At 35.2% G+C, this 12,631-nt stretch overlaps 1 protein-coding gene across 13 annotated transcripts in view; it reads left to right on the top strand.

Moving 5' to 3' along the window:
* eya4 (EYA transcriptional coactivator and phosphatase 4) overlaps positions 1-12,078 on the top strand; it is a 138,009-nt gene extending 125,931 nt beyond the window's left edge. For 10 of the 13 annotated variants that reach the window (XM_062978456.1, XM_008114552.3, XM_062978480.1 and 7 more), the window contains 2 exons: positions 511-611; positions 3,266-12,078. In XM_062978456.1, the coding sequence (XP_062834526.1) occupies positions 511-611; positions 3,266-3,346 (182 nt within the window). In that variant the 3' untranslated portion in view covers positions 3,347-12,078. Of the gene's footprint in view, positions 1-371; positions 473-510; positions 612-3,265 lie in introns of all 13 variants that reach the window. The other 3 variants (XM_008114553.3, XM_003223294.4, XM_008114558.3) reach the window with 1 other exon arrangement.
* The last annotated feature ends 553 nt before the right edge of the window (positions 12,079-12,631 follow it).

Below are 12,631 nucleotides of genomic sequence, written 5' to 3'. Positions count from 1 at the left end.
GCAAGGTATCTTAATGAAACCTCCTGAATGCTCCTGGCTTTTGATAGTCAACATCTCTTGTTACTGGTTGTTGGATTTTAACTAACTTGTGGTTGACAAAGAAAATTGTAGTGCCACACCACATGAACAAACCTTCTACTCTTTAGTTTCTCATAATGCCAAACATTATTGATCATTGGTTTGGTGAAGATATAATTATTAAATAAATCTGTTTTTATTAAATTGTTTTTCCTTATTTAGGAGCTAAGAGCTACATGGTGTGAAAACATGTTTTTTCAATTCCCAATCTTCTCTGTGGCTTGCCTAGCCCTTTCTGTATATTTGTGATCTTTCTTATTGATAGCCCAAATAAGTAGTGCATTGTTTTTCAGGCAAAGAAAGCTGTTTTGAGCGTATAGTGTCCAGGTTTGGCACTAACATAACTTATGTTGTGATTGGAGATGGCCGAGATGAGGAGCATGCAGCTAACCAGGTAACTTCTCTCTGAACTGTATCTCATTTATCTTCCAGGAAAAGAAAGTTGCTTTGAACGAATAATGCAAAGGTTTGGCAGAAAAGTAGTATATGTTGTAATTGGGGATGGTGTAGAAGAAGAACAGGCAGCAAAAAAGGTAACCTGTCTCATAAAATGTTGGTGTGATGTTTAAAAATTGATGCAAGCTTTGTTTGCATTTCTGTTAGTATGGCACATTGGCAAGTGATTCAAGTTGATAGATTCCGAAAGCCAAAAGCATAAGGTCTACAGTTAAACCATTTGGATTTAAGCATATGTTTTATAATAACTTGCCTCATATTAAGATGAATGGATATAGTGTGTAGATCTTAAGAGAGCAGAGCGACTTCTCACAAATTAAACCTGCTAAAGCATTTGTCACAATATTTATGAATTTTATGTAATTATAGGAAGAAAGGCATTCAAAAGTTTATGGGAGTCATGCCCAAAATCAATATTACAAATTCTAAATAAGATTTTATTCATCATGTCAGAAGTGAATTGAGAATACAGTTATAATGTATAAAAAACCACAAAGTTAAAAACTTGGCATTATACTAAATTTCCTATGACCAGAAGCTGGCCAGTTGGAGTGCTTCTGGTGTTGCTGTAATTTAAATAAGATGCATTAAGGGGACTGATGAAATTATAATTGAATTCATTCATACAGTGTACCAGTTTATATGTATAGAACTGCCCCCTTCATTACATTGTTCAAGATAAAGTTTGTATTTGGAAGTTGGTTGAATAAAATTATACTTCTAGAGCAGGGGTCCCCAAACTAAGGCCCGGGGGCCGGATGCGGCCCATCAAAGCCATTTATCCGGCCCCCATGGCACAAGGGCAGAAAGGGGTTGGGCTAAATGACCCAAGGGGTCTCTTCTTCTCTTACAACCATTATTATTATTATTATTATTATTATTATTATTATTATTATTATTATTAATTATTAACATTGAGGCTGGGTGGCCATCTGTCAGGGATGCTTTGCTTGTGCTTTCGGTACACAAAGGCAAATGGGGATTGGACTCAACGGCCCAAAGGGTCTTTTCCAACCCTCTTTATTATTGTTGTTGTTGTTGTTATTGCTCGGTGGCCAACTATAGTCCGGCCCTCCAACAGTCCGAAGGATCGTGAACTGGCCCCATGTTTAAAAAGTTTGGGGATCCCTGTTCTAGAGCCTAATACTGTATCTGGTTGGGGATATTTATGTGTCATTAGACCTTTCTTTTTTATATAAAAGACATCACCAAGTGCTCATAACTGCATACTAGAAGTTATTTCTGTCAGAATGTAACCCATTCCAGAATAGTCTTCAGTGATATGAAGAAGTCATGTATTTTGATATATATTAAAATTATTCATAGCTATCCTAAATTAGTGAAAACTGAAAAGGATAGCAGTTTTAATGTTATATAGCATCTCCTAGTGTTGGTGTTTAGCTATCACCATTTTGTTAACAATTCAATGCTGGTTCCAAATGGTTGCTATAAGTAGATGCAGTACAGGTGCTGGGATTGTGTCTTGTAGCCTTTTTAGAAAGCCAGGTGGTTAGGTCTTTACTTAATGGTTGGCATGCTTTTCCTCTAACTGTATAAGTTGCTTGCATGAACAGTTGTGGAATTCAATGCAACTTCAAAAATAGATCTGAGCTGGATGTAAATAAGGTTCATAAAATGCAAGCCATATGCCCTTTGTAATGTTTTATTTGTGAAGTTTTTGCTTCCCCAACTCCCTAGAGTCTAACTCAGACATGGGCAAACTTTGGCCCTCCAGATGTTTTGGACTTCAATTCCTAACAGCCAGTTGGCTGTTAGAAATTGTGGAAATTGAAGTCCAAAACACCTGGAGGGCTGAAGATTGTCTATGTCTCATCTAACTGATACTGGCAGTTGTACCACATTGGCTTATTACAGTCACATAGACCTTTCATCAGGTGGGAATTAATACGTCCTGTGTGGTGATATCAACAATTGAAATTCTACTTAACTAGAAAAGATTTCACACTGGGCTTCTGGAACTGTATTATGCATAAAAAAGATATTATATGTTCTTTGTATCTTCACTTGGGAAGTTTGAAGGTGCATTTGTCTTGGAGAAATTTTCAAATTTTGAGCAGGATGTTCATTTAAGTTACCTGCTTGCCATAGGCTTTTTTTAACATCAAAACTGTCTGCAGAGATTTTGAGCTACTCGCAAAAAAAAATCATAGTTATACAGGTTAAGTATCTGTTATGCAAAATGCTTGACACCAGAATTGTTTTGGATTTCAGATCTTGAGATGGGACCCAAGTCTATGTTTTATATACATTCCCTGGAGATATTTTATGCAATATCTTAATCGGTTTGAGCATGAAACAAAAGTTTGTGTATAATATTAAACTATCAGAAGGCAAAGTGTCACTATCCCAACTATCCATACAGATTATTTTGGAGTAGGCCAGATTTCAGAATTCCAACTAAAGGATGTTCAGCCTGTATGAAATATGCTTTTCAAGAGATTGGAAAATTCTCTTCTTTTCTACACTTACTCTGTTTCTGTTAATAATTGCAGTGTAAAAGTATGAACTACAGTATCATTTATATAAATAAAGTGCTTAAAATGTTGCTCAGGTATTTTTAGGATGGGAACAGGGATTGGAGTGGGGTGAAGGTTGTTTGTGTTGCTGTTCAAATAATTCTAGAAAGTTCATAGTGTAGGAAACAAGTATGTGTGTTGTGTTAAATATATTGTTCATTTCTTCTCATGTTTTCCTCCCTCAACTAACACAGCACAACATGCCTTTCTGGAGGATATCTAGTCACTCGGACCTCCTGGCTCTACATCAAGCTCTGGAATTAGAGTATTTGTAACTGTTGTCACATAGCTGACAAATTCCTTTTATATTTCAAGTACACTGAAATCTTTTATGTGTGATCCGATGCCTCTGGCTTTACACATATGTATGGTCTTAAGAAGGAAAAGCAATATTTGGGATGAAAATTCCATGTGAAGAATTCAGATTACTGAATGGAGTTACAGCTTTAATTCTACACAAGAATTCTCTATATGGTCTTATATATACAGGATTTTGGATGATTAAAGAACCATAAAAGGAGGTTGCTGGTACACACCAAATGAGCCTTTGCCAGAGTGAATAGCTTTTGCAATGGACTTAGACTGGGAAAGCAGTGATATGTATTTTCTAATCATCAGTGGTGGTATTCAACAACATTCCTCAATATGGGATATATTCACAGCACTGAGGTTTGAATCAAACTTTAGTCTAACCAACTAACCTAGAAAATCTGAATTGGAATGCACTCAGACTGTACAATGACAATCTTGTCTAGATATGTAAAATGTGTAAATTATTGGTGAAAATAATTTACTGTGACTTTATTAGCAGCTGACTTTGAAAGTGGATGCAATTTATTTCTTTTGTTTTGGAGGTGTATGGGATGGGGCTCCATAATAATAATTATTGTCTCTTTTATAAGTTTGGCAAACAGAATGTGCATAATGATGTGTTGTGCCTTAAAAGACAAGATCTTGTTTGTGTGTTACAATGGTTTAACATTGGTTTAAGATAATGTAGATAAACAATACATCTTTGTGATAATTTTTGACATGACCAAATTTCAAATTCAAATAATCAGAGATCAGTGCTGCATCAAAGTATTCGTTGCAGTAAAAAAAAGTACAATAATGTAAATTTTGTGTTTTATTTAGTTTCTTAATAATTCCACTGTAGGAGGCAAGTAAATTAAAAGAGTGTCAAAAACGTGGAATGATAGTAGGCACCATGGTAGTGGAAAAAATTGATAGTTGGTTACTTGGGATCTTTTTCTCCATTTTTGACTTGAAAGAAAACAACAACAAATGTATTTATTAATTACTTGCACAGCAATAGATTTGATTTTATTAAACATATATGTAAACAGGTAAAGGTAAAGGTTTTCCCTTGACATTAAGTCCAGTCATGTCTGACTCTGGGGGTTGGTGCTCATCTCCATTTCTAAGCCGAAGAGCCGACGTTGTCCGTAGACACCTCCAAGGTCATGTGGCCGGCATGACTGCATGGAGTGCCATTACCTTCCCACCAGAGCGGTACCTATTGATCTATTCACATTGGCATGTTTTTGAACTGCTAGGTTGGCAGGAGCTGGGGCTAACAGCGGCCGCTCACGCCGCTCCCGGGGTTTGAACCTGGGACCTTTCGGTCTCCAGCTCAGTGCTTTAACGCACTTCGCCACCGGGGCTCCAAACAAATATATAAACAGAATCAATTGACCTAGGTTCAAATTATGAGTTCACACAATTGCATGCAACAAATTACCCATAAAGTTGCCTGGGTACTGTCCAAAGGTATACTCAGAATTAACCAACCAAAGAAGGCTAATTCAAAAATACAAGGAGAGTACTTCCATTTAATTCAGAATCAGATTAGATCACAAACTACAAATGAAAAGTCTCAGAGAAGCTGAGTAATAATTACCATAGTGGAAAACTAAAACAGGAATACTAGGATCTTAAAATTAAATTGCCAATGGAACCAAAATTTAATCTTCAGGTTTTTTTATTATATGCTATCAGTTATGGTTCTCTAGTTCTTTCAGTCCATGAGTTACTACCGTATCCAATTCATTTAAAACTTTTCCAGCTGGCTTTGAGCAATGAAGGGGGAGGCTTAATATGTGTATCAGTAGTGCTTTCTTTCCTTCCCCCTCTCACTGGCTACCTCTTGCTCCCACATGCACTACAGTGTGCTTTCCACTAAGTGTTATAGTTTATTTGCATTTCTTGTGCATTCTGCATAACCATTTATTCTTCCATTTCACCAGAAATCCAGCTTGTTTACTCAAGGTATGCATAACCACAGCATGTACTGTTTCTGAGGCCCAGACTGCCCTGGCCACCTCTTTTCTCCATTAAAAATGCTGAATTATCTTTTTCTTTGGAACCTTCAGAAGCAGATAATCACCTTTTAAATAGTTTGCAGCCAATCCCTTCTCCTTGCAATGCTTAACATCAAAAATATAATTTTAAAAATTAGAATCTCCACTTTAGGATTGGAGTGTAACGTGTCTTTCTTATTTTTTGCAACCCTGTGCAATCCCCAGGTTAGACATTAGGTCCCAGACCTGCCAGAGTTGTTCACTTCTGGTATCTGTTGAGATGTATGCAGTCCCATCATGCAGTGGACAAGTATGCTTGTTGTGGTGAATTGAAGAAATATAGCAAATGGGTGTCAAAATTAATTGTGATTCATTGTGGCTGTACAACCTACACTGGCTGCAGTATTGTACAATGAAATCTCTGCATGTTTACTGGGAATTAAGTTTAACTGTAATCAACAGGAAAGTCTGCATAGAAGTGCAAACGATATCTTTCCTTTCTCTTCTGTTCTGCATTCATAAAATTCACACAAGTTCAAGAGAGAATAGTTGTGTTCCTCTTATATGGGTAAATTCATTGTGTTTATACAGCAAATCTTCGGTGAAACACTCCAAATACAGATTTGTTAACAAAGTTATAAAATAATCTATTCTTTGGATCAGCACCTCACTCTGTTCATGATAGTTTCAATTTGATTTGATTGGCATTGCTGACAACTAAATATAGTACTAAAAAGGAATTATTATATCATCATTTCAGATAAGTTATTTAAAAAAGAAACCCATTGCGCACAATTCATATATTCCTGCTGTATCTATCAAGTTGATTCTAAATAAGAATGAAATATTATAGGTGAAGTCTTCCAGCTATTTATACTTGTGCACTGTTGTTTCAGAGCTTCCTTTTAAAAAAGTACTTCAACAATATATAAAAGATTCAAACTTTGTCAAATTTGGTTGTAAATGTAGATTGTTTAAAAGAACTTACTTTTAAAAATGTTCCAATTAAATACATAGTATTAAAATTCACCCTGTTTTGATAAAACAATGTAATGTCATCACAGTACATTTTGTTTCATTCATATATGATTGACAGGGTCGAGTGATCTAAAGGGAGACATTGTCAGTTTTAATCTGTCCATCACTGACTCCTCTACAGATTGTTCTATTAAAATTTCAGTTCTAATTCATAAAAAATAATAAAAACTTTATATCACATGGAGAATATCAAGAAAACAAAACTCTAGAAGCAGAAAGAAACTTAATTGTAAAACTATATCTCCATGAAAAATCAAGATATTGTTATTGAATTTAACCTAAAGTAAAATTTAAAATAAAATCTGTAGAAATTTTAGGAGCGGGATTCAAAATCAAAAGATTCCTGAAAGTAAAGTCGAGGGCAATGGCATGAAGCACAAGGAAGAAGAATCTTGGTCTGGTTAGAACCTCCGCAGTTTGGGACTTCATCTGCGTAATACTGAAACATAGTTTGCACAAAAGAAAGCAATTTCTGTGCAGAAATTAATATTTCTCAGTTGAAATACTAGTTTACACATAGGAAATACTGCATTTTTTGGCATAGACAAAGTATAGTTTGGGATTTATTTTGCATAAAAGAGACACATGGTTAATTTGCATAAAAACCATTTTTGTGTAGGCAACAGCTTTTGTAGTGCAAGAAATAGTATTTCTGCATTACAATGGTATTTTCTGCACAGAAAAATCTTCTGCATAAAATTTGGTCATTGTTTGCTTCCATTAAAAAAAAAACTTCCTCAGCAGAAAATAGTGGGGGGTTTTCTCCAAGAATGAATATTTTTGCATTTTCAGCTAGAAAATGCTGTTTTCTGATCAAAACAGATACGTACAAATTTTGTGTAGAAAAAATCCTGAATTGTAAATAGCCTTTGAAAATGATATGGCTTCTCACAGCAGGAAGATACCCTCTCTCCTTTGAATTCCTATCCCACTGCACAGAAAAACAAGAAGAACAAAAAATCCCATGTGCTAAAAGCTTGTGCAATTAAGATAGTGACATTTGTGCCTTTGTAGTTGCTGTACCAGTATAAATGGAAACAGTACATAAATATTAAGCACTTTGAGTGTTGTGCTTGAGCTATGGAAATCCAGCAGTTTGATTTGATGTAAATATAAAGAAATAAGGGGAGGGTAGACTTGATAAACCACTAAAGTGAAAAATTGCAATATATTGATTGTGCACATAAAATATAGAGCACAATTATCCCCTTAGAGCTCAGTGAGCACTTCTCCCTTCTTTCTCATCAGGCCCTTGGCTAATAATATAGGCATCCTAATGCATCATCCATTGCCTACTGTAAGAAGACCATACATGGCCCTCTGCTTCCAAGGACCACACATAACTAGCTGCTCATGCTCTGACATAGTGTGGGGGAAATTGCCCTCAGTGTACGTCAGGAAGCAACCTGAGCATAGTGAAAGAAGAAAAACTGTGTATTTGAAAATTATAGTAAATGTCTGCGCATTTAAATAAGTGGTGTCCAAAATCAAATATCAAACTAAATGTTTCTGACACAATAGGTCAAACAATAGAACCCAATCTAAATTTTTCCATATATTGAGAAACTATAATGTCATGCCCATTACAGGATTAGATCTGAATTTCATTTCAGGGGTATTTTTAGGGGGGGGGGAGCCATGTCTAGATGCTTGATTACATGTGATATTTAGTGTCTTTAGAGATAAACTTAACTGACATGAGCCATTATGACATTTGAACTCCCAGCATTAGCAGCCTTGTGGAACTGTTGAAGCCAAGGGTCTATGTAATGTAAGTCATGATTTATTTGGGGAAAACATTATTTAAGAAAATGTAAATTAATATTGAAAGCTTGTAAAAATGTGTATATCTTTACTATTTCTCAATAAATGAATGTGAAAATGTTGTCATTTTCTGCACCATCATCATGCTTAGACTGCCTTTGGTTTTCTGTATTCAGTTGTTGTTTTTCATTACATATATTGTTGGATGTAATATAGATTATTGGACATAATCTATATATATAGCTGCCTTGATCTTTAAGAGTACCCATAGAATTGGAAGTATAAATGCAAAATCATTTCCTTACGATGAAATTTCCATTGTTTAGTTGTTGAGCCAGGGAAACAGGATTGAGGGGAAGTGTATTTCGTTCCCGGTCACTCTCCAGAAGAAATTATTGCTGGAAATGGCTCAGAGTTTCTGCTGTATTTATAAGACATTTCCATGTTCATGGCACTTTTCCTCTTGTTAAAGGATATCCATTATCATCTTCCAGAATGATGTGCCTGTTGCTTGAAAATGAATTATTATTACTATCATCATCATCATCATCAGTCATTCCACCTTTCTCCTAGAAATGGGACTCAAGGTGATTTATGACATATTTAAAATAATACAAATTTTAAAATAGACGCAGCTATCCTAGCCTTTCTAGGGAAAAAGTTCCAAAGAATGGGAGCAGCTACCAAGAAGGCCGCCTTCTCCCTTGTTTCCATCAGACAAGCCCAAGAAGGTGATGAGACAAAGAGAAAGACCTCTCTAAAAGATCTTAAGAATTCCAATGGAATTGGAGATATGGTCCTTCAAATAACGTGGATCCAAGGTGTAAATGTAGTGTAACCCAGGCAATCCCAAAATATGTCTTCTGTATTTATATTGGTTTTGCAAACATGATTCTTCTGTCCTCACCATCACTATTGTATGAATCTTTTCATTAGCTGTAATAATTGTATGTTGGTGTTCACCTATATACAGGTCACACACCAGTTCACTTTAGGGTTGTCTGAATCGAGTAGCAATATACCAGTGAAAAGACAGACTTCCTAATTTCTGATGTTATAGGTCAATGCATGGTACTAATTCAAGAAGAAATAATATGAGCCAATAAGGTTTGTATTCATATCTCCTGAAGCTGAGCAGCTGCTTTCTGGGTGCCTATAGATAAATTACCATACCCTGAACAGAAATAACCTTGTTCTAGCAGATGGTAAAGTGCACACAATTAATATACACAATATACCCCCCCCCCCCAAAAAAAGCTGGTAAATGTGACATTAGAATTCTCTCATGAAAGCTTGATTTATTAACTTCAGCAAACAGAGACTTTGCCAAATACCTCTCTGGAAGATTATATCCTGTGTTGCCATCTGTATTACACTAGATTCCACCAAGATAGAAAATTGAAAATTCTTGGGTGGCTGTTGTCCTGTCACATTCCATTCGAAGTCAAAGGGAGGGACACCTCACTACTTTATTCTCCGACTCTTCATTCTTTGCTTTTCATTCTGGTTCCCTATATGCTTACGCACTTTCATTTTATGACATTATCCCAAAATGACTTTAAATTAATCAGATTGGTAGTACCTAATAAAGTTACATGTTTAACCATGTTAAAGGAAATCAGGCATTTTAATGTTTAGCATGCAAATAAAATCTTATTTATGTAGTGTTACAATAATATTTGCTTGGCCTCTTGCAGTATATTCAACATTTCTAATAACTCTGCGTAAGATTATTTGGAAACTAAGCACTGGAATGTTGTGCAATAACAATTCAAAATGATCCATAAATAAAGTAGCCCAATTGACCCTTTGGTGTTGGCAGATAGGGAAAAAAAGGAACGAAATAGATCCGATATTAAGAAACAAAGCAGGCTTGTAGGTTCCAAACTGCTTTCCTTCTTAGCCATTTTGAGTCAGCAAAATGCTTCTTAACAATGTTTCCTTTATTTAAAAAAGTAGCACAGCAAGGGTGCCGTATATGAATCTCTTCATGAAAACACACACAGTGTGCCCATATTTCACTTGGAATTACACATAAACACAAGGCCTGTCTTGTAGAAGGAAAACTTGCAAGATAGCTCTGAGAACTGAAATATCAAAATGGAAGAATTCCTTTTCAATAAGCCAGTTTTGAAAGGACTCTTCTGCATAGTGCTCTCAAAGCCTATAGCAAGACACACTCCAGAATCAATTCGACAGAACCAGCACTACAGTGTCCCCTAAACCATATCCAACACTAATTTTGCATTAGAAAGTGGGATTATAGTAAGTAAGTAGTTCGCCTTTGAAGTCCTTTAATATGGATGGTAGCTCTATTGGAAAAGTTAAATTATAAATAAAGATGAGTAAAAGGTCAATGAAGGAAGATATGTTTGCCATTTATTCATTTCATGTGTAAAAGCAATGGTGAATTTAAACCACCAAACATCCAAGAAATGTTATGTTTGAGTAATTTATGAGTACATTATAATAATGTAATGAATAAAATTAGAAAAATGAAGTAATAGGATTAACAGTGCTGTATTTTTTATAATGCTATGTAAGTAACGGGAGGGTAGGGGATATACATCTGGGAATAGATGGTGAGATAAGACATTCATATTCTGTTTCAAATGTTTAAATAAAAGTATTTAATAAAAATGTAAAAAGTAATTCACCTTTCAGAGAAACTGTCATTACTGATCTTACTGAGAAATTAGAAATGTCCATGAAAGTGTTCAAAACAGAATCCATTCTTTTCAGCCTAATGCTTTTGGTTCTATGTACTTGCTTCTTTTTCCAGCCTATTATGCGTATTTGTTCCTTTCCCTATGTTACAGAAACCTGCTTGAAAATGCAAAGATTTTGCCCACATTTCTCCTTATAATTCTCTTTCATTTGCATATTTTGGCAGCTATGCATATTGTATACCATGATCAAAGCAATTTTACTGGATATAATACAGTGTTGTGTTATTTCCACTAATATCTACTTTTTAGTTTATAGGTTTAAGACAGCCCTCTAGATTGGCACTGATGATTTGGAGAAGTGCAAATCCCGAACTTTCAAAACCAAGGATTTCTCCTTTTTCTCCATGAATACCTCCACATTTAATTAGATATTTCAGATGAATGACTTGACATAAACTTTGATGATATTTTAGTTTATTTTTAACCAAAGAAGAGCAGCAGAACCAACAAATGGCAATATCAGTGAGTATTTAGAACAATCAGAAAACGTGATTATCCTTTTTCAGTGCCAGATAGTACTGATTATATCTTAGCTAACAATGCTGCTGTTTGAATTTATAAGTGACTATTTGTTTTGTACTAAGATATATACAATGAATCTATTTGTATCTTACTTGAAATCTTTGTACAGGTATACCTCTGTTAACAAAGTCTCTGACAGGGAAGCTCAATTTTACAATGTTTTTATGGAGCCAGCCTTGTCTTCTGTCTAGCTGGAAGTTTGTTTGTTTGTTTTTGGAAGTGTCTGCATTAGAAACATGGTGAAGAAATACACTTTCAGTGTTGGGTTGCAGCGGCATGAAATAAAGCTTGTCCTCGGAAATTGTAGGATTCTCTCCTGGGTTATATTATAGGTGGGTTTCTTGTGGACAACTGCCTGCAGAATCACATACTGAACAAGTACGAAGATCAAAACAGAAGGAAAAGGTGGCACAAGATTTGCTTGCCTCGACAACTACCCTGACATCCTGTAAAGCATAGATCTGTAAGGTTGCCACTAAAACAGAAATCATTAAAAACAAGTTCAGGCTGTTAAAAGAAAAGAAAATCAACCTGGGATGTATTGGGAAGAATTCAAGATTCAAAATACTTTTGTTTACTTACATAAGGTTTACCCAACCTTGGTTGTTTCTTTCATGTGTATAATGTTCATTTTGAATAAAACATTTTCTGAAATATGTTGAACTGCTCTTCTTTTTTGTGAAGTAGGATTTTATTCTTTCTGTTATTTCTACATCTCTTACCACAGCTTCTGTTAAAGAAGTGAAGGAATGCATCAGCTTAATTGACAGAGTGTGAAAACAACTAAATAAGAACTAAACACACTATTAAATGCAGCAAAATCAATACAAAACTAATGGAAGAGCAATTGTTGCATGCCTTCATGTTATTCTCAACTTATGGAGGCTCTAAAATTGCCATAACCTATCATGGAATTTTCTTTTTTTATTATTATAAAATTTACTGTGTAAAGGTGATATAGAGAATGCAAAAGAAAATAAAGGAAATACATCAAATACACATAATATAAATACATCTGTCTCCCACACTCAGCCCCCTCCCCCACCTGTGAACCCATGACTTCCAACACCACTCAATGTGAAACGAATATCTCATTAAAATCTACCCTTTATATTAATAACTTCCCTTTGCTGCTATTTTAAAGTCTGCTTTGTCTTCCTTTCTAGATATTCAAGTGCAAGCCTCCATTTTCTAGCAATGTCTTCAT

This window comes from Anolis carolinensis, chromosome 1 (genome assembly GCF_035594765.1).
Source record: "Anolis carolinensis isolate JA03-04 chromosome 1, rAnoCar3.1.pri, whole genome shotgun sequence".
In the NCBI taxonomy this organism is placed as follows: Eukaryota; Metazoa; Chordata; class Lepidosauria; order Squamata; family Dactyloidae; genus Anolis; species Anolis carolinensis.
This window is presented reverse-complemented; position numbering and strand designations above follow the sequence as displayed.